The sequence below is a fragment of the Astatotilapia calliptera genome, chromosome 19 (genome assembly GCF_964374335.1).
Source record: "Astatotilapia calliptera chromosome 19, fAstCal68.1, whole genome shotgun sequence".
NCBI lineage: Eukaryota > Metazoa > Chordata > Actinopteri > Cichliformes > Cichlidae > Astatotilapia > Astatotilapia calliptera.
In genome coordinates, this window is record NC_137440.1 from 5,864,294 (window position 1) to 5,887,595 (window position 23,302).

Below are 23,302 nucleotides of genomic sequence, written 5' to 3' on the forward strand. Positions count from 1 at the left end.
GCATTGTTGCACAGTGTACTCATTCATAAACAGGTGGGAGTAAAACAAAGTCCCCTCTATTTCTGATGAATCAAGTGTATTTCACATATTTTCCTTTTTGACAGTTGCAAGAATTTAATACCTGTCAGCGGGAAACTGATGGCTGGCTAAAAGACCTCCAACAACAGCTGAACTCTTTTGGCAGTGGAACCAAAGTCGAGAACAGACTGCATGTAGCACAGGTGAGCTTAGAGTCACTCTGTGTCTGCTGGATGCACAGTTTGTTCCTGTAGCATTATTGCAATAAATATAATATAATAAGCATAGTTGGATAATTGTAGGTTTGTATCTAACTAAAAGCATGGTATAGTGTTGCTTCATTATCAGTCATGTGAAGCCAGTTTTAAAGATGATTTTTGTTCCTAGGCCATTATGAACTTCAAGCTTGAAAATCTCAAGATAAAAGCCCAGAGTTTCCTTGATCATGAGTATGATGAACATAAAAAACAAGAGATTCAACAAAAAGTAAGAGACACTGAGGAACAGTGGATCAGACTCCAGAAAGATGCTAAAGAAGTAATGGTTCTGGCTGAAAGGCAACGCGCTCTGGACAGCCAGCTGCAAGACTTTGAAGCCACGAGAGAAAAGACCAGAATGTGGTTGGAAGAGAAGCAGCAGAGCCTTGTCTTTCTGAGCAGTCAGAAAGACCCAGAACAGATCATAAGCACTGCACAGGTGAGTTTGGACAATAAAAAGTTTGGTGAAGACATATATGATACACAGGATGCTGACATAAAATGTATGTATATTGTTTGGTTAAAGATTAGATTAAAGTATTTGATTTGTAAAATTCCCTTAAGTCTAAATCCTTCATTTGAACACTTTAAAATGTTCTTGTTGGTCTTATTGATGGTAATATTTATAACCAACAAGAACTTATTTCTAAAAGAGTTTTGTTTTGTTTTTTTGCATTCTCAGTCACTGCCATGCTTTATCTTCACTGCTTGTTTATATGGCTACTTTGCATGTCAATAAAAGAGAAATTGAGCTAAGACTTGTTTTTATTTCCAGACCATCCTGAGCTGTAAGCCTGAGGGAGACTCTAAGCTGGAAGAACTAAAAAGACTAAGCCAGAGTCTGTCTGACCAAGAGGACTTGCCTAAGACTGTGAGGCAAAAGGCTCTGCAAGCAGTGAAAGACTCAGAGGAGCAGTGGAGGAAAGTCCTGGAAACCGCTGAGAACACTCTACAAAAAGCTGAGGTCCAGTACTCACTCTCCAAGGAGCTAGGGGCTTTCTGTGCTCATGCGGGAAGCACTAAAGCTTGGATTACAGGCCTGCAGAAACAAGCTGATCCCATGGGGATGAGCACTCAGGGCAGCAAGGCTCAGCTACAGGACAGACTGAGTGCAGCACAGGTGAAACATGGAAAATAGCGAACTATAGAAAGTGTTCTATGCTACAATATTATAAAATCACAATACAAAGCTGAAATTATTGAGAAAGGTATTGAGTTTTTATACATAATATACATATATGACTAACTGAAAAAAATGTCTTTAGGTCACCTTGAGGTCAAAGTCAAGTGGTGAGACACAACTGTTGGAGCTGATGAGGCGAGCGCAGAGTCTCTGTGACCACATAGACCTGGAAAAGGACAAGAAGCTGGAGGTTCAGCAGACAGTCAGAGATACAGAGGAGCAGTGGAGGGCAGTGCTGCAGGCTGCTGAGGAGACACAAAGGTAGAAAAAGCTGTGTTGAGCTACAGGGGAGGGAGATTTCTTCTGTTTCCTACGTAGAGGCTAGGGTTTCTATCTTTTCATAGTGCTCAGGTTCAACCCTTTGTGGCTGCAAGGTTACAGAGCAAGGTTACAATGTGACTGAAATAAACCTCTACATAAAGCTGACATACTTTGTGATAAATTCAGGTTTATCAGGCCATAGATTAGGTCAAACTTTGTAATTAATCAGTTTTTCAGAAGGTTCTGTTCAGATTTTCTTGCAAAATCCTCAAAAAAGCCAAATTAAATTAAATTCAATTTATATAGTGCCAAAATCTCAAGGAACTTTATATTGCACCGTAAACACACTACAACAACAGACAGAAAACCCCAACAGTCACGTGACTGCCTGTGAATAAGAACCTGGCGACAGTGGGAACGAAAAACTCCCATTTAACAGGAATAAACATCTGGCAGAACCAGGCTCAGGGAGGGGCGGCCATCTGCAGTGCTCAGTTTGGAATTTATGTCCATGGTATTTCTAGGCAAGTGCAAAGGCAATTATTTCTTCAGTTGTTGCATTACATTTCATTTCTAAGTTTGACTTTCTAATATCTATCACCCATTAGCAAGTTGCAGAGTGTTGTGGAACGCCTGGTATCCTGTCAGTACCAGCGAGACCAGGCTGCGGCCCGTCTGGCTGAGCTTCAGAAGCAAACATCCAATCTTCCACGTGTCTTCCCCTGGCCAGGCCTGGGAGAGCGGAGGCAAGCTGTGGAACAGGCCCGAGCCCTGGTTGATCAGATTACAGCCTTAGCCCCCGTCCTCACAAACGTCCGCACGCAGGTAATTACCTTACATGAAATTTTAGCTAAAGTTGTGTCAGTTAATAACTTCTGGGATTGTTAAAGCTTGAGTAATATGATTAAAAACACAAGCCTATAACTCACTTTGAGTATTCAGTACGACTAGGAGAGGGCTATATAAAATCTCAACACATTAATCAAAGAGGAAATTTGATCAAATTCACCAGTCAAACTTTAAGTGTCTTCAATGTATTTCACTGTTTTTCTCAAGGCTGCAGAGCTGGTTGAAGTCACACAGGACCAAAGCTGGTCAGACCCCACCTGGACAGCTAAGGAGGAGTCTATCCCTGCTCTGCTGAAAGAGCTCACTGTGAGTTCAGCAATCTGTCTTCACATCATTCTGAGAAAAAAAAGTGAATTATTTAAAAGTAAATGTTTTTTTACTTACTTACATTATTGTTTTACTCTTCGCTGTCCAAATATTTATGACTTGCATCGACACAATCTACTGATATAAGTGTAAGTCTGGTGAATCAGATTTACTGGTAAGCACATAGATTTATGCAGGGTGAACATCATACAGACCCCCGAATGCTGGTGATGTCACACTGGGGTGGACACATTGACCTGTATGATATTTGGATCTGTCCTAAGTCCCCAAATTTTTGAACTGAGATTCATGAATTTTTCAAATTAGTTATATGACGGGATATTCCCTTTTCACCAAGATTATTCATTCTAAGGGCTCCATCACTCCTCAAACTTCTTCCAACTAATGTTGTCGAATGGATGCAGACTGCATTAACGTCAAGGCATAAGCTCATTATTTCCCAGTGGAGAGCCTGCTCCAACTTACCTGTTACTCTATGATATAATCAACTAGGATACTAAATAAAGTGGAGAGTTTCCACCTGAAGGGGGATCCCTACCTTTTCAAAATAAAAAAAAAGATCAAACTAAAACTTAGAGTGGGATGGACGTTGGGATCCTGAGGATCTATATGACAACACTGAGTGAGATACACCTTAAGTCCCACATAGATAAATGCTGGCTGGTTATTTTTGTCCCCCATGACACCCGCCCACCCGCTTTTTTTCTTTTCTCTTTGTTTGTTTGTTCTGTTCTCCCCACTCCTCTACTGTTGTGCTGATGCAATCTCTGCCTGATGTGATTTGCATGTACAGTGGACTGTGTTGTTCTGAAAAATTCAAAAAAATATTAATCACAAACACAAAAAAAAACCTGTCGCCTTCAGGATGCAGTAGCCAACCTGGAGCAGGGCATTGTGACAGAGCGGCAGTGCACACAGCTAGTGGAGCAGCATGAAGCAGCCCAGGACTGGCTGAGGGAGCAGGTTAAAAGCCTGGGACCTCCTCCTGCAGACAGACAGAGTCTGCACAGTGCTGTGAACACCCTTAAGGTGAGAAAATGGCATGCTTTCAAACGGGTTTTTAAGCATCTGTGGTTAGTAACTAACATATAAAATACTAAATATGTTCTATTACAATAAAGATAATGTACTCAAATAAACTGCACCATTAGACAATCTAATAAATGAAGACTGCAGAATTTACTGGGTTTTGTCTTTTAAAAATTCCATATTCATTCTTTCTCTGTTATTGAAGTACGTAGAAATGTTTGATCGTTTGACTATTACAGAAGTTTTTACAACTTTTAAACTTAAAGTCTTAAAATACTTTACTGGACTTTCTCACATCCCGGCTCTTGTCCTTCTGGTGTCAGGCTTTGCTCCAGACGGTGGACAGAGAGCAGAGAGAGATGAAGGAGCTGGACTCTGCCAGAGACAGTTTGCTGTACCTCTGCACTCCTGGGGGTCAGGATGCCCTGACCCTAGAGGTTAGCCATCTCCATGACCTCTGTTCTGTCTCAGAGCAGGAGGTGAGGGAGCGTCTGAGGGTCTGTGAGATGCAACTAAATGAACAGGACAGTCAGTTGGCCAAAAGGACCCAGGGGCTGAAGGAGGGAATTGCAGCCCTGCAGTGGGAGCTCCGCTCTCTCGACCAGGCACTCAGTTATAGTGAACCACAAAACAATATCGCTCAACTTGAACAGCACTGGCACAGCCTACAGGTAATTACCACAGATGGAATTTTCAGCTATTTTTTAAGTTATAGTAGCAAGAAAGTTTTGAAAAGTAATGGCTGAAAAAAATAATAATTTGCATTTCTGCATTCTATCTTGGGAAGACACCTTTTGAATAGGCTTTATTGCATTTCCCATTCAGAAATATCAACTCTATGCTCTTTTGTGATGTTGCTGTCTCTTTATGTTAGAATTGTGAGAAGTCCCTGGAGGATTCGGGTGTGAAAATTCATGACCTGCAACAGGAAGTAAACTTGGCATCTTCGACCAATGAGCTGCCAGCAGAAATCATCAGTGGGGTTGACTCGTTATGGGAACAGCATGCCAGGTATCCTGCTGTGAAAATGATGACTTTTATGACTCTGCTTGTTAGACCATGAAACATTCTGAATCCAAATTGTTATGACATTTTATTTCTTATATATATATTTTTTGAAATTTACCTCATGGTATAAAAAGTAGGGAAAAAAAGATACCATCCAGCAAAACACTGCCAAACTCCCAACTAGGGTTTCTTAAGTTGTAACCCTGTTTAAATAGATATTTTGTAATGAATTCTTAGTGGGTCATTCTGCTCTTGCTCAACTGCATGGACACACAGAGTTCCCCTGTATTTATAACCTAGATATTAACCTTATATAAATGTTTCAGCTGGTTTTGAAAGACATTTTTTTAAAACAAAATTCACATGTATATAGATGCACACAGATGTATAATTATAGCACTAGAAAAACAAATACTTCTTTATCTTTTTTTTCATCCTGTAAAAATATGTTTTCTTTCTCATATATTATAGTCAGGTAACATGTTAAGTGCTGAGATTACAATAAATTGTTGTTCATTATATCCACAGTCTAAAAAATAGGCTGAGTGAGCATCAGGTTACCTGCTGCACAAACACAGCAACATGTCTCAGGGACTGTCTTCATGCTCTGCAAAAATGGAACTACAGCAAACCATCTGTGTCCCTTTCCTCTGTGCAGGTCTCTTTTCTTCTTATTTGAGTAACACGCTGATTTTATTACTGTTCCTAAATATTAATAATGGACATTAATATTTTGCCTGAGTACTGTATGTTTTCTTAATATCAGACATATGCTACAACCACTTTTAAATGTTTTTCCTTCTGATGTTAGCAGATGTTAGAGGAAGGTGAAAAGTTGCAAGCCAGCCTACAGGAGGCACTTTCGCACCGACATTTTCTAATGGCCTGTCTGACATTGGACTTGCTTGAGAAACTAGAAAAAGAAGGCTCAGAAGCTCTCAGAGAAGCAGACACACTGAAAATTTCTCTAAGTCAGAGCCTAAAGGTATTTGTGCTAAATTATTTGGCCTTGAACATTTCATAAGAAAACTCGTAAACATCCATTGTTTGACACAACAAAGCAGTTTAATATCTAATATATTGCTGTATCTTAATTGGATTAAGGAAATATGTTTGTCATAATTAATGGCTTCTTAACCTCTCTATTCAAGGAACTTAATCAAAGAAGTAAACAAAAACTGCCTGACAACCAGTCGTCAGAGAACCTGCAGGAGACAAAGGCCTCTGTGGTGGCACTGCCACGAAAAAGCAAGCGCTCATCTGAGAAAAAAACAGTTTATCCTACTTCTGCTTCAACATCTGTGGTGATACAAAGCTATACTACTTCTCAAGAACCACAGACCAAAACTGTAAGGTTAGATATCACAGGTGAGCCTGTTACAAATGAGGCAAATAAGCCTGCTTCTGAGGAACCCACTGTGATGCACAAGGTCACTGAAACTCCTGCTGTTACTGAAGAAACTGAAATTGAACAGCTGTATGCTGAAAAAATAACCAAGGGTGAGGCAGAGAATAAGCAAAAGCCTAGTAGTGAGAAATCTCCAATGACTTGTAAGCAAACTAAAGTGGCTGTGGAAAAAAGTGAAATCATTCAAAAAGGTAAGAAGTCAAAGAGTTTTGAGGTCTCTCAGCTTGCAGAGCCAATGTTTCCACTGGAAAAAGTTGCTAGTGTGCAGTCAACAGAGACCAAAGGTGAATCAGACAAGTATAACGTAACATCAGAGTCAGCTGAAATACCTATGGAAAAATCTAGAATATTGCCTATGACGAGAAAATCAAAGAGCACAGAACTTTGCTTTGATCTTGGTGATATTGAGTTACCTCAGACTAGGGAAGATCCTCAAAGCAAAACTTCTTCTTTGGACTTTAATGGCGAGAACAAAGGTTTTGTTACTGAAAAGAAAAAACCTATACCTGCTGGGTCTTCAACTCAAACTCCAAATATGCCAGAAAAGATAGCTGAAATAACTGATACAGAAAAAGGCCAATTTTCATCAAGCACAGGAAAGTCAAAGGCTTTAATGAGTTCTCCAGAATTTCCTTCAGTGGCACAGACACAATCCAAGAAACAGCCTGAAAAGAAGACATCACCATCAGTTCCGGATGTTATCAAAGAACCAAGTGAAAAAGAAACTGAAAGTAAAAAGCCAGATTTACATGGAGTTATGGATAGTGGAAGAGCTGAAACTACTGATGAAAACTTGATAGAGGTTTCAATAATGGACATAAAGTCAGGGCATCCAAAGGTTTATCTTGGTCTTGCTAGCAAAGATCAGAATCCAACTACAATACAACATGAGAGTGATATATCATTCTTGCCTACGACAAAGCCAACTGAGACAAAGGAAGAGCCAGATAGTCAGAAATGTCCTTTATCTCCAGAGGATGCAACTGCAACAAAAGAAATTACTGCTTTCAATGAAGGAAAGCGTTCCCCATCCAAAAGAAAGTCAAAGAATCGTAAAGCTTCCTCGGAACTTATTAGTATGGATTTGCCTGAGACTTTCAAAGAACCTGAATCTGCGGGTTCCACCGTTAAAGCTAAAATTACCACTTTGGAAAGACCTGAAGCCCTCCAAACAAGGAAATCTTCTGAGAGTCTTGTAGAGTCCAAGAAAATAGAGAAAGAAACAGAAATGGAAAACGCAGCTTTAAATGTACAGGTGATTACTGAAAAAACTGAAACTGTTGCTGTAGAGTCAACTGAATTTTCACCAAGTCAAAGACAACCAGAGATTCCAAAGTTTTCTCCTGAGCTTGCAATCAAGGACCAGATTCCAACTACAAAGGAGCATGACAGTGAAACGCTGTCAGTCTCATCCACACAGCGCTCACCACCCAAAAGAAAGTCAAAGAGTCGTAAAGCTTCCTCCGAACTTATTAGTACAGATTTGCCTGAGATCTTGAAAGAACCTGAATCTGTGGGTTCCACCGTGGAAGCTAAGATTACCACTTTGGAAAAACCTGAAGCCCTCCAAACAAGGAAAACTTCAAAGAGTCTTGTAGAGTCTGAGGACACAGAGAAAGAAAGTGGAAGGGAAAAGATAGTCTTGCATTTACAGGTGATTACTAGAAAAACTGAAACTGTTGCTGTAGAGTCAACTGAACTTTCACCAAGTGAAAGAAAACCAGAGATTCCAAAGATTTCTCCTGAGCTTGCAATCAAGGACCAGATTCCAACTCAAACAGAACATGACAATGAGATTCTGTCAGTCTCCTCTACAGAGCAAGTTACTGCTGTTGTTTTGGAAGACATATCTCCCATACAAACTGGTGGAAAGTCAGATCCTGTTGAATTTTCCATAGCTCCTGAGTCACTTCTAACCATTGAAAGACAGCCTGATGCAGAAAATGAATATACTAAGAAAGAGCTCTATAGTGTGAAATCTAGCACACCTTCAGAGGTGGTCACTGTGCAGACTGAATATGCTATGGGGGAACTGACAAAGAAAGATGAAGAGACTGATAGTCAGAGATCTCCTGTATCTCCAGAGGTTTCCACAGCAACAACAAAAATTACTGCTATGAATAAAGGAAAGCTTTCACCACCCAAGAGAAAGTCAAAGAGTCGTAAAGCTTCCTCAGAACTTATTAGTACGGATTTGCCTGAGACTTTGAAAGAATCTGAATCTGTGGGTTCCACCGGGGAAGCTAAGATTACCACTTTGGAAAAACCTGAAGCCCTCCAACCAAAGAAAACTTCAGAGAGTCTTGTGGAGTCTGAGGACACAGAGAAAGAAAGTGGAAGGGAAAAGATAGCCTTGCATTTACAGGTGATTACTAGAAAAACTGAAACTGTTGCTGTAGAGTCAACTGAACTTTCACCAAGTGAAAGACAACCAGAGATTCCAAAGGTTTCTCATGAGCTTGCAATCAAGGACCAGATTCCAACTACAGAGGAGCATGACAGTGAAACGCTGTCAGTCTCATCCACACAGCGCTCACCAAACAAAAGAAAATCAAAGACTCGTAAAGCTTCCTCCGAACTTATTAGTACGGATTTGCCTGAGACCTTGAAAGAACCTGAATCTGTGGGTTCCACCAAGGAAGCTAAAATTACCACTTTGGAAAGACCTGAAGTCCCCCCAACCAGGAAATCTTCTGAGAGTCTTGTAGAGTCCAAGAAAATAGAGAAAGAAACAGAAATGGAAAACGCAGCTTTAAATGTACAGGTGATTACTGAAAAAACTGAAACTGTTGCTGTAGAGTCTACGGCATTTTCATCAAGTCAAAGACAACCAGAGATTCCAAAGGTTTCCCTTGAGCTTGCAATCAAGGACCAGATTCCAACTACAAAGGAGCATGACAGTGAAACGCTGTCAGTCTCATCCACACAGCGCTCACCACCCAAAAGAAAGTCAAAGAGTCGTAAAGCTTCCTCAGAACTTATTAGTATGGATTTGCCTGAGACCTTGAAAGAACCTGAATCTGTGGGTTCCACCAAGGAAGCTAAAATTACCACTTTGGAAAGACCTGAAGTCCCCCCAACCAGGAAATCTTCTGAGAGTCTTGTAGAGTCCAAGAAAATAGAGAAAGAAACAGAAATGGAAAACGCAGCTTTAAATGTACAGGTGATTACTGAAAAAACTGAAACTGTTGCTGTAGAGTCAGCTGAATTTTCACCAAGTGAAAGACAACCAGAGATTCCAAAGGTTTCTCTCGAGCTTGCAATCAAGGACCAGATTCCAACTACAGAGGAGCATGACAGTGAAACGCTGTCAGTCTCATCCACACAGCGCTCACCAAACAAAAGAAAATCAAAGACTCGTAAAGCTTCCTCCGAACTTATTAGTACGGATTTGCCTGAGACCTTGAAAGAACCTGAATCTGTGGGTTCCACCAAGGAAGCTAAAATTACCACTTTGGAAAGACCTGAAGTCCCCCCAACCAGGAAATCTTCTGAGAGTCTTGTAGAGTCCAAGAAAATAGAGAAAGAAACAGAAATGGAAAACGCAGCTTTAAATGTACAGGTGATTACTGAAAAAACTGAAACTGTTGCTGTAGAGTCTACGGCATTTTCATCAAGTCAAAGACAACCAGAGATTCCAAAGGTTTCCCTTGAGCTTGCAATCAAGGACCAGATTCCAACTACAAAGGAGCATGACAGTGAAACGCTGTCAGTCTCATCCACACAGCGCTCACCACCCAAAAGAAAGTCAAAGAGTCGTAAAGCTTCCTCGGAACTTATTAGTATGGATTTGCCTGAGACCTTGAAAGAACCTGAATCTGTGGGTTCCACCAAGGAAGCTAAAATTACCACTTTGGAAAGACCTGAAGTCCCCCCAACCAGGAAATCTTCTGAGAGTCTTGTAGAGTCCAAGAAAATAGAGAAAGAAACAGAAATGGAAAACGCAGCTTTAAATGTACAGGTGATTACTGAAAAAACTGAAACTGTTGCTGTAGAGTCAGCTGAATTTTCACCAAGTGAAAGACAACCAGAGATTCCAAAGGTTTCTCTCGAGCTTGCAATCAAGGACCAGATTCCAACTACAAAGGAGCATGACAGTGAAACGCTGTCAGTCTCATCTACACAGCGCTCACCACCCAAAAGAAAGTCAAAGAGTCGTAAAGCTTCCTCCGAACTTATTAGTATGGATTTGCCTGAGACCTTGAAAGAACCTGAATCTGTGGGTTCCACCGTTGAAGCTAAAATTACCACTTTGGAAAGACCTGAAGTCCCCCCAACCAGGAAATCTTCTGAGAGTCTTGTAGAGTCCAAGAAAATAGAGAAAGAAACAGAAATGGAAAATGCAGCTTTAAATGTACAGGTGAATACTGAAAAAACTGAAACTGTTGCTGTAGAGTCAACGGCATTTTCACCAAGTGAAAGACAACCAGAGATTCCAAAGGTTTCCCTTGAGCTTGCAATCAAGGACCAGATTCCAACTACAAAGGAGCATGACAGTGAAACGCTGTCAGTCTCATCCACACAGCACTCACCACCCAAAAGAAAGTCAAAGAGTCGTAAAGCTTCCTCGGAACTTATTAGTACGGATTTGCCTGAGACCTTGAAAGAACCTGAATCTGCGGGTTCCACCAAGGAAGCTAAAATTACCACTTTGGAAAGACCTGAAGTCCCCCCAACCAGGAAATCTTCTGAGAGTCTTATAGAGTCTGAGGACACAGAGAAAGAAAGTGGAAGGGAAAAGATAGTCTTCCATTTACAGGTGATTACTAGAAAAACTGAAACTGTTGCTGTAGAGTCAACTGAACTTTCACCAAGTGAAAGAAAACCAGAGATTCCAAAGATTTCTCCTGAGCTTGCAATCAAGGACCAGATTCCAACTCAAACAGAACATGACAATGAGATTCTGTCAGTCTCCTCTACAGACCAAGTTACTGCTGTTGTTTTGGAAGACATATCTCCCATACAAACTGGAGGAAAGTCAGATCCTGTTGAATTTTCCATAGCTCCTGAGTCACTTCTAACCATTGAAAGACAGCCTGATACAGAAAATGAATATACTAAGAAAGAGCTCTATAGTGTGAAATCTAGCACACCTTCAGAGGTGGTCACTGTGCAGACTGAATATGCTATGGGGGAACTGACAAAGAAAGATGAAGAGACTGATAGTCAGAGATCTCCTGTATCTCCAGAGGTTTCCACAGCAACAACAAAAATTACTGCTATGAATAAAGGAAAGCTTTCACCACCCAAGAGAAAGTCAAAGAGTCGTAAAGCTTCCTCAGAACTTATTAGTACGGATTTGCCTGAGACTTTGAAAGAATCTGAATCTGTGGGTTCCACCGGGGAAGCTAAGATTACCACTTTGGAAAAACCTGAAGCCCTCCAACCAAAGAAAACTTCAGAGAGTCTTGTGGAGTCTGAGGACACAGAGAAAGAAAGTGGAAGGGAAAAGATAGCCTTGCATTTACAGGTGATTACTAGAAAAACTGAAACTGTTGCTGTAGAGTCAACTGAACTTTCACCAAGTGAAAGACAACCAGAGATTCCAAAGGTTTCTCATGAGCTTGCAATCAAGGACCAGATTCCAACTACAAAGGAGCATGACAGTGAAACGCTGTCAGTCTCATCCACACAGCGCTCACCAACCAAAAGAAAATCAAAGACTCGTAAAGCTTCCTCCGAACTTATTAGTACGGATTTGCCTGAGACCGTGAAAGAACCTGAATCTGTGGGTTCCACCGTTGAAGCTAAGATTACCACTTTGGAAAAACCTGAAGCCCTCCAACCAAAGAAAACTTCAAAGAGTCTTGTGGAGTCTGAGGACACAGAGAAAGAAAGTGGAAGGGAAAAGATAGCCTTGCATTTACAGGTGATTACTAGAAAAACTGAAACTGTTGCTGTAGAGTCAACTGAACTTTCACCAAGTGAAAGACAACAAGAGATTCCAAAGGTTTCCCTTGAGCTTGCAATCAAGGACCAGATTCCAACTACAAAGGAGCACGACAGTGAAACGCTGTCAGTCTCATCCACACAGCACTCACCACCCAAAAGAAAGTCAAAGAGTCGTAAAGCTTCCTCAGAACTTATTAGTACGGATTTGCCTGAGACTTTGAAAGAATCTGAATCTGTGGGTTCCACCGTTGAAGCTAAGATTACCACTTTGGAAAAACCTGAAGCCCTCCAACCAAAGAAAACTTCAAAGAGTCTTGTGGAGTCTGAGGACACAGAGAAAGAAAGTGGAAGGGAAAAGATAGCCTTGCATTTACAGGTGATTACTAGAAAAACTGAAACTGTTGCTGTAGAGTCAACTGAACTTTCACCAAGTGAAAGACAACAAGAGATTCCAAAGGTTTCTCTCGAGCTTGCAATCAAGGACCAGATTCCAACTACAAAGGAGCATGACAGTGAAACGCTGTCAGTCTCATCCACACAGCGCTCACCACCCAAAAGAAAGTCAAAGAGTCGTAAAGCTTCCTCCGAACTTATTAGTATGGATTTGCCTGAGACCGTGAAAGAACCTGAATCTGTGGGTTCCACCGTTGAAGCTAAGATTACCACTTTGGAAAAACCTGAAGCCCTCCAAACAAGGAAAACTTCTGAGAGTCTTGTAGAGTCCAAGAAAATAGAGAAAGAAACAGAAATGGAAAATGCAGCTTTAAATGTACAGGTGATTACTGAAAAAACTGAAACTGTTGCTGTAGAGTCTACGGCATTTTCATCAAGTCAAAGACAACCAGAGATTCCAAAGGTTTCCCTTGAGCTTGCAATCAAGGACCAGATTCCAACTACAAAGGAGCATGACAGTGAAACGCTGTCAGTCTCATCCACACAGCGCTCACCAACCAAAAGAAAATCAAAGAGTCGTAAAGCTTCCTCGGAACTTATTAGTACGGATTTGCCTGAGACCCTGAAAGAACCTGAATCTGTGGGTTCCACCAAGGAAGCTAAAATTACCACTTTGGAAAAACCTGAAGTCCCCCCAACCAGGAAATCTTCTGAGAGTCTTGTAGAGTCCAAGAAAATAGAGAAAGAAACAGAAATGGAAAACGCAGCTTTAAATGTACAGGTGATTACTGAAAAAACTGAAACTGTTGCTGTAGAGTCTACGGCATTTTCACCAAGTCAAAGACAACCAGAGATTCCAAAGGTTTCTCCTGAGCTTGCAATCAAGGACCAGATTCCAACTACAAAGGAGCACGACAGTGAAATGCTGTCAGTCTCATCCACACAGCGCTCACCACCCAAAAGAAAGTCAAAGAGTCGTAAAGCTTCCTCCGAACTTATTAGTACAGATTTGCCTGAGATCTTGAAAGAACCTGAATCTGTGGGTTCCACCGTGGAAGCTAAGATTACCACTTTGGAAAAACCTGAAGCCCTCCAAACAAGGAAAACTTCAAAGAGTCTTGTGGAGTCTGAGGACACAGAGAAAGAAAGTGGAAGGGAAAAGATAGTCTTGCATTTACAGGTGATTACTAGAAAAACTGAAACTGTTGCTGTAGAGTCAACTGAACTTTCACCAAGTGAAAGAAAACCAGAGATTCCAAAGATTTCTCCTGAGCTTGCAATCAAGGACCAGATTCCAACTCAAACAGAACATGACAATGAGATTCTGTCAGTCTCCTCTACAGAGCAAGTTACTGCTGTTGTTTTGGAAGACATATCTCCCATACAAACTGGAGGAAAGTCAGATCCTGTTGAATTTTCCATAGCTCCTGAGTCACTTCTAACCATTGAAAGACAGCCTGATACAGAAAATGAATATACTAAGAAAGAGCTCTATAGTGTGAAATCTAGCACACCTTCAGAGGTGGTCGCTGTGCAGACTGAATATGCTATGGGGGAACTGACAAAGAAAGATGAAGAGACTGATAGTCAGAGATCTCCTGTATCTCCAGAGGTTTCCACAGCAACAACAAAAATTACTGCTATGAATAAAGGAAAGCTTTCACCACCCAAGAGAAAGTCAAAGAGTCGTAAAGCTTCCTCCGAACTTATTAGTACGGATTTGCCTGAGACCTTGAAAGAACCTGAATCTGTGGGTTCCACCAAGGAAGCTAAAATTACCACTTTGGAAAAACCTGAAGCCCTCCAAACAAGAAAAACTTCAGAGAGTCTTGTGGAGTCTGAGGACACAGAGAAAGAAAGTGGAAGGGAAAAGATAGCCTTGCATTTAAAGGTGATTACTAGAAAAACTGAAACTGTTTCTGTAGAGTCAACTGAACTTTCACCAAGTGAAAGACAACCAGAGATTCCAAAGGTTTCTCATGAGCTTGCAAGCAAGGACCAGATTCCAACTACAAAGGAGCATGACAGTGAAACGCTGTCAGTCTCATCCACACAGTGCTCACCACCCAAAAGAAAGTCAAAGAGTCGTAAAGCTTCCTCGGAACTTATTAGTACGGATTTGCCTGAGACCCTGAAAGAACCTGAATCTGCGGGTTCTACCAAGGAAGCTAAAATTACCACTTTGGAAAGACCTGAAGTCCCCCCAACCAGGAAATCTTCTGAGAGTCTTGTAGAGTCCAAGAAAATAGAGAAAGAAACAGAAATGGAAAACACAACTTTAGATGTACAGGTGATTACTGAAAAAACTGAAACTGTTGCTGTAGAGTCAGCTGAATTTTCACCAAGTGAAAGACAACCAGAGATTCCAAAGGTTTCCCTTGAGCTTGCAATCAAGGACCAGATTCCAACTACAAAGAAGCATGACAGTGAAACGCTGTCAGTCTCATCCACACAGCGCTCACCAACCAAAAGAAAGTCAAAGAGTCGTAAAGCTTCCTCAGAACTTATTAGTACGGATTTGTCTGAGACCTTGAAAGAACCTGAATCTGTGGGTTCCACCAAGGAAGCTAAGATTACCACTTTGGAAAGACCTGAAGTCCCCCCAACCAGGAAATCTTCTGAGAGTCTTGTAGAGTCCAAGAAAATAGAGAAAGAAACAGAAATGGAAAATGCAGCTTTAAATGTACAGATAATTACTGAAAAAACTGAAACTGTTGCTGTAGAGTCTACGGCATTTTCACCAAGTGAAAGACAACCAGAGATTCCAAAGGTTTCCCTTGAGCTTGCAATCAAGGACCAGATTCCAACTACAAAGGAGCATGACAGTGAAACGCTGTCAGTCTCATCCACACAGCACTCACCACCCAAAAGAAAGTCAAAGAGTCGTAAAGCTTCCTCGGAACTTATTAGTACGGATTTGCCTGAGACCTTGAAAGAACCTGAATCTGTGGGTTCCACCAAGGAAGCTAAAATTACCACTTTGGAAAGACCTGAAGTCCCCCCAACCAGGAAATCTTCTGAGAGTCTTGTAGAGTCCAAGAAAATAGAGAAAGAAACAGAAATGGAAAACGCAGCTTTAAATGTACAGGTAATTACTGAAAAAACTGAAACTGTTGCTGTAGAGTCAACGGCATTTTCACCAAGTGAAAGACAACCAGAGATTCCAAAGGTTTCCCTTGAGCTTGCAATCAAGGACCAGATTCCAACTACAAAGGAGCGTGACAGTGAAACGCTGTCAGTCTCATCCACACAGCACTCACCACCCAAAAGAAAGTCAAAGAGTCGTAAAGCTTCCTCGGAACTTATTAGTACAGATTTGCCTGAGACCTTGAAAGAACCTGAATCTGCGGGTTCCACCAAGGAAGCTAAAATTACCACTTTGGAAAGACCTGAAGTCCCCCCAACCAGGAAATCTTCTGAGAGTCTTGTAGAGTCCAAGAAAATAGAGAAAGAAACAGAAATGGAAAACGCAGCTTTAAATGTACAGGTGATTACTGAAAAAACTGAAACTGTTTCTGTAGAGTCAACGGCATTTTCACCAAGTGAAAGAAAACCAGAGATTCCAAAGGTTTCCCTTGAGCTTGCAAGCAAGGACCAGATTCCAACTACAAAGGAGCATGACAGTGAAACGCTGTCAGTCTCATCCACACAGCACTCACCACCCAAAAGAAAGTCAAAGAGTCGTAAAGCTTCCTCCGAACTTATTAGTACAGATTTGCCTGAGACCTTGAAAGAACCTGAATCTGCGGGTTCCACCAAGGAAGCTAAAATTACCACTTTGGAAAGACCTGAAGTCCCCCCAACCAGGAAATCTTCTGAGAGTCTTGTAGAGTCCAAGAAAATAGAGAAAGAAACAGAAATGGAAAACGCAGCTTTAAATGTACAGGTGATTACTGAAAAAACTGAAACTGTTTCTGTAGAGTCAACGGCATTTTCACCAAGTGAAAGAAAACCAGAGATTCCAAAGGTTTCCCTTGAGCTTGCAAGCAAGGACCAGATTCCAACTACAAAGGAGCATGACAGTGAAACGCTGTCAGTCTCATCCACACAGCACTCACCACCCAAAAGAAAGTCAAAGAGTCGTAAAGCTTCCTCCGAACTTATTAGTACGGATTTGCCTGCGACTTTGAAAGAACCTGAATCTGTGGGTTCCACCGGGGAAGCTAAGATTACCACTTTGGAAAAACCTGAAGCCCCCCAAACAAGGAAAACTTCAAAGAGTCTTGTGGAGTCTGAGGACACAGAGAAAGAAAGTGGAAGGGAAAAGATAGCCTTGCATTTACAGGTGATTACTAGAAAAACTGAAACTGTAGAGTCAATTGAATTCTCACCAAGTGAAAGAAAACCAGAGATTCCAAAGGTTTCTCCTGATCTTGCAATCAAGGACCAGATTCCAACTCAAACAGAACATGACAATGAGATTCTGTCAGTCTCATCTACAGAGCAAGTTACTGCTGTAGTTTTGGAAGACGTATCTCCCATACAAACTGGAGGAAAGTCAGATGATGTTGAACTTTCCATTGCTTCTGATTCAGTCCCACCTATTGATAGACATCCAGATAGAGAAAATATGGATCAGAACCTTTCCCTGGAAAAACCTGAACTTCCTACATCAAAGAAGACGTCAGAGAGTCTATTGGAGTACAACGAAATGGAGAAAGAAATTGAAAAGGGAAAAGCACATTTAAGTTTGCAGACAGTCACTGTAACAACTGACAGTATTTCTATAGAATCAACTAAGTTTTCACCATGTGAAAGAAAGTCAGACAGTCCAAAAGTTTCTCTTCAGTCTGATAACAAGGCACCAGAATGCACAGCACCTCAATCTGATGCAAGAGATTCAGACACAGCGCCACAAATGCAGCCATGTCTTTCTTCTAGTTTTACAGATACAACAAATATTGCAGATTGTATTAACAAATTATGGAGTAACACAGAAGAAGTTCCGAAGAGGTATTTAGTTCTTGAGCTGCCTGATCGAACAGTCCCACAATTGTTTGAGACAAACCAATATCAGCCAGACACAAGAATTTCTGATAAGGAATCTATTACTTTTGCCATTGTTTCAATGGAGCAGCCTCATGAGACAGAGACAGATGTAACAGAAATAGCCCCATCTAAGCTAAATGAGACTATGAGTCAGCAAACAGTCTCAGAGAACTTACAAATACAACCTGAAGTCAACATCCAACATGACGATGGGCAAAATATTTTAGGCATCAAGGTTCAAAAGTCTCTTGAAGATGAAGCATTCAAAGCTGAAGAAATGAGTATAAAGACAAGAATACACACATCTGAAAATATTACTGTCTCAGTGCACAATGACCCCCAGATGCACATGGAGCACTTGACTGTACAGTGTGAGACCACACCACAAAGCAACGTTGAGACAACCAGTGTAGAACTGCAAGTAAGCAGTGCTGAAGGGAATGATATTAAGGCTGACCAAGGCTCTAGTCAGCCTACTGCAATTGTTTTCACCTCAGAAAAACATGTGCCCATGAGCCCAGATGACAAGTCTGTTACAGGGGATAAAATCCAAGTGGAGACTAAAGTGCTTAGTTTGGACTATGAAATACCAACCAGCCATAAAACCGCAGTTGTGGTTCACCCAGAGGAAGCTACAGTCAGAGTACAGATGCAACAAATCAGCATTGAAATGCAAGATAATGTGGAGATGTCTGCCTCTTCTCGACCTGCACTTCTGCAGGCAAGTGAACAAGAGAGAGTATCTGCAGAAATAAGCTTATCTGAGCAAGACACTATAAAATCAGAAATGGTGATTGAGCTAGAGATCTTGAAAACCACACAGGATAGCAAAGGGGAGCTGAAGAACTACAACTTAAAAGAGGAGGTCTCTAAAAAAGATGTACTTGATTTACCCAAAAGCTTGGATGAAAAGGAAATATTGGGGGACTCTCAAGTGCGAGTTTTACAGCTTGATATACCTACGAGTCATGAAGAACAGGAAAAGACATTTGTCATGACAGCAGCAGTACCAATGGCAGATACAGCTCAATCAAGTATGCAGTGGGAACAAAAAGAGACTGCAATTCAGGTTAACCCTGAGGAGGCTACACTCATAGTCAAGGTACAACAAATCAGCACAGAAACGCCAAAGGATGTGGCTCAGAGTGACTCTACTCAAACTGTTCTGCTGCAGCCAGTTGAAACAGAGACAATATCTGCAGAAATAAGCTTATTTAAGGAAGACACTGTAAAACCACAAACGGCAATTGAGTTAGAGATCCTGGGAACCACACAGAAACCAGAGGAGCTGAAGGATTACGACTTAAAAGAGGTCTCCAAAACAGATGTACCTGATGTATCCCACACTTTGGATGAAAAACTGGTTACAGGAGAGAAAAACCTTGTTGAGCCTCAAGTGCGAGTTTTACAAATAGATATACCAACCAGTAATGAAGAACAGAAACAGACGTTTGTCATGACAGCAGCCGAACCAAAGATAGATACAGCTCAATCAAGTTTGCAGTGTGAAGGAGTTCATGTACCGTCTGAGGAGGCTGAAGTTATAGTCAAAGTGCAACCAATCACCTTGGACACACAAAAGTATCTGGATCAAAGTAATTCCTCTCAAAATGCACTCCTGCAAAGTGAAGCAGGGGCAATGTCTGCAGAAATAAACATATCCAAACAAGATACTGTAAAACCAGAAAAACTGACTGAGCAGGAGCTCCTGAAAAACACACAGGACAGACCTATGATAACTAAGGAAACTGGGGTCCAAAAAGAGCGCTCTGAACTGTCAATACATAGAGGGAATGATATACCCATGAGCCTGGATGAAAAAGCAGAAAAAGTCCAAGTGGAGCCTGATGTTGTTTTACCAGCCAGCCATGAGGAGCATGAAAGATCATTTGTCTCGAAAGCAGATGTGCCAAGAACAGATATAAGTATCCAGTCTGAACATTCTCAAGTAAACAAAGATTTGACTTCAGCTGATGTTCAACCTGAACAAGAAATTAGCTTTACAATAAAGGTGCAGCAAATGAAGACTAAAATGCCAGTGGATCTCGTGGCTCAGTGTGAATCTACTCAAGCTGCACTTTTTCAGCCAGGTGAAGCAAAGAAAACACAATCTGCAGAAATAAGCTTACCTGAACAAGACACTGCAGAACCACAAACAATGATTGCACTAGAGACCTTGAAAACTGCTAGATCAGTGGAGGTGAAGGATTACAACATGAAACAGGATGTCCCCACAAAAGATGTGCTTGATTCACTCAAAAACTTGGATGAAAAATCAGTTGCAATAAAGCAAATTCAAGTGGAGCCTCAAGTGAAAGTTTTACAGCTGGATATACCAATCAGTCAAAAAGAACAGGAAAAGATATTTGTGAAGACATCAGCAGAACCAAAACCAGATACAGCTCATTTAAGTATCCAGCGTGAAAGGGAGCTGGGAAATAAAGATGATACTTCAGCTGAGGTTACACAGGAGACTGAATATATAATCAAAGTGCAACAAATCACCACTGATAGACAAGGGGATGTGACTCAGAGCGACTCAGGTCCACCAGCTGAAGTAGGGATAGCTTCTGCAGAAATAAACTTATCAATGCAAGAAACTGTAAAACTAGAACCAGTGACTGAGCAAGAGCTCTTGAAAACCACAAAGCATAGATCTACTGTGACTAAGGGACTTGTGATCCAAGGTGAGCAGCCCAAACCAAATGAACTGGATGACATACCCATGAGCCTGGATGACAAGACGATTACAAAAGAGAAAGTCCAGGGGGAGCCTGAGGTCCTTGTTTCACCAACCAGCCAGGAGGAGGATAAAAGAACATTTGTTGTGGTAACAGATGTACCCAGAGCAGATGTAGCTCATTCAAGTATCCAGTCTGAAATCATTGCAGTAAACAAAGATTTGACTGCCGCTGAAGTTCAACCTGAGGAAGCTGCTAGACCAGAAGATGTGGCGCAGAGCGATTCCACTCAACCTTCTCTGCTGCAGACACGTGAACCAGAGACAGTCTCTGCAGAAATTTGCTTATCTGAAAAACATGTTGTAAAACCAGAACTGGTGACTGAGCAAGAGCTCTTGAAGACCACAGACAGCAGAACAGACATGTCTCAAATAAATATCGAATGTGATTCAGAACTTGAAAAGAAAGATGTGAGTCCAGCTGATGCTCACCCTGGGGAGGCAACAGTTGGAATGGAGGTGCAACAAATCAGCACTGAAACACAAGAAGATGTAGCTCTGGTGGACTCAACTCAACCTGCAGTGCTGCCGCCAAGAAAAATAGCATCTGCAGAAATTAGCTTACCTGAGGGAGAAGCTGTACAATCAGAAACAGTAACTGAGCAAGAACTCATGAAAACTACACAGTTCTCCACAAATGTTGTGCTTGATTCACCAAAAAGTGTGGACAAACTATCAGTCACAGCAGAGAAAATCCAGGCAGAACCTCAAGTGTGTATTTTACAACTCAATATGTCAACCAGCGACAAGGAGCATGAAAGAACGTTAGTCATGACAGCAGCAGCATCAAGAACAGATACGGGTCAAACGATATTTCACGGTGAAATAGAAAAAGAACAGAAAGACAAAACAGCTGAGGTTCATCCTGAGGAGGCAGCAGTTAGAATGGAGGAGCAACAAATCATTACTGAAAGACAAGAGGATGTTCAGTTTGACTCTGTTCAACCTGGACTGCTGGAAAACGAAGCAGTAAGTTCTACAAAAATAATTGTATCTGAGCCACACAATGTAAAATCAGAAATAGTGTCTAAGCAAGAAATCTTGAAAACCACACAAGATAGACCTATGGTGACTAAGGACCTTGTGGTCCAAGCAGAGCCCTCTGAAGCTTCAGTCACAGTGAAGGAGAAACAAATTAGCGCTGAAAGACCAAAAATTGCAGCTCAGAGTGACTCCACTCAAACTACACTGGAGCAATCAAGTGAAGCAGAGACAACATCTGCACAAATACGCTTACCTGAGCAAGACATTGTAAAACAAGAAACACTGATTGAGCTAAAGATCTTGGAAATCGCACAGGGCAGACCTACAGGGATTAAGAAACTTGGTGTCAAAGAAGGCTCTTCTAAATTGTTAATGCATGGAGTGGGTGATGCACCCAAGAGCCTAAGTGGCAAGTCTGTTACAGTAGACGAAACCCAGATTGAGCCTGAGGTGCTTGTTTTACAAGTAGAAGTACCAACAAGTCGTCATGAGCATGAACAGACATCTTTCATGATAGAAAAAAGTGACTCCGCTCAGCCTGCTCTGCTAGAGCCAGAGGTCAGTGGAGAGCTCTTGAAAACCACAGAAGACAAACCTATTGTGACTAAGGAATTTGTCCAAGACAAGCACCCTAAAGTATTAACACATGGAGTGGAAGACGTACCCACAAGCCTGGATGTCAAATTTGTTAAAATGAAGAAAATTCAGATGGACCCTGAGGTGCTTGTAATACCAGCAGTTCGAGAAGAGCATGTGTCAAGAACAGATACATCTCGATCAAGTATCCAGTGTGAAAGTTCAGAAGAACACAGAGATACGAGTGCAGCTGAGGTTCTTCCTAAAGAGGCTGAAGTTAAAACCAGAGTAGTAGAAGTCCAACAATTTAGGACTGAAATGAAGGAAGGTGTAGCTCAGGCTGACACAGCTCAATCTGTACTGATACATGCAGGTGAAACAGAGTCAACATGTGTAGAAATAAGTTTATCTGAACGAGACACTGTAAAACCAGAAACTCTTAATAAGTTGAAGTTCTTGAATACCACAGAGGAGAGACCAAAGGACGTCAATCTGCGAGAGGAGTTTGTAACTAAAGATGTACTTGATGCACCTAAAGGCCAGCATGAAGTGTCTGTTACAGTGGAAAAACTCAGCATGGGGTCTAGCGTACCCACTCTACAGCCAAATATACCGGCCACCATAACCACATCTGTTGTGATAGCAACAAGTGCAAGGACTGACAGTGATCAAACAACTACGAAGTCTGAAAAAATAACACAAACCCAAGAGCTTAGGTCTCTTGAAGCAGAGAAAGAAAAGCCTGCATCTGAGATGAATAAAGCAGATGCTCCAAAAAGCTTTACCAAACTCCTGTCAGAACCAGTTGTGTATCCTAAAGTCCAAACAGATGCAACAAATAGGAAAGAAGAAGAAGAGAAGCAGAAGAAGAAAATTCAAGAAAAGGAAAAAGAAAGAAGCACCAGTGTAGAACTGCCATTCAGCATAAGCACAACAACCACCATCACTACCATGGAGGCCACTGGAACAAGGCTTAAGAAACTGCCACAGGTATGTTATGATGACCTATTTTTCTATGATAAAGTGCAATTATGTTAACCCTGCATCATATATAGACTAATGCATAGCCTACATGTAAAACATGAACTTGTCTACCAAAGCCAGTCCAGAAAAGCCTTCAATCTTGCAAAGGGAACTTCTTGATTGCTAAAAGAAGTTGCATTATGCAGAGGTCTTTCAAAAAACAAATGTAATTTCTCAATTGGTGTATGATTTCACTTCTTCAGCGTTAATGGCCTCACCTGTTAGTCAAGTCTTATTTAATACAACTTAATGTTTTTGTAAAATTTGGTCACAAAGAGCAGCGGTCCGCAACCTTTTTTGCGCCATGGACCGGTTTATGTCTGACAATATTTTCACGGACCGGCCTTTACGTTGTCGCGAATTAA

At 41.3% G+C, this 23,302-nt stretch overlaps 1 protein-coding gene across 3 annotated transcripts in view; it reads left to right on the forward strand.

Annotated features, from left to right (window-relative positions):
• Positions 1-6,150: 6,150 nt before the first annotated feature.
• The window catches only part of syne2b (spectrin repeat containing, nuclear envelope 2b), a 35,513-nt gene continuing 18,361 nt past the window's right edge, over positions 6,151-23,302 (forward strand). For all 3 annotated transcript variants that reach the window (XM_080293967.1, XM_080293968.1, XM_080293970.1), the window contains exon 1: positions 6,151-22,904. In XM_080293967.1, coding sequence (XP_080150093.1) covers positions 6,354-22,904 — 16,551 coding nt within the window. In that variant the 5' untranslated portion in view covers positions 6,151-6,353. The remainder of the gene's footprint in view (positions 22,905-23,302) is intronic.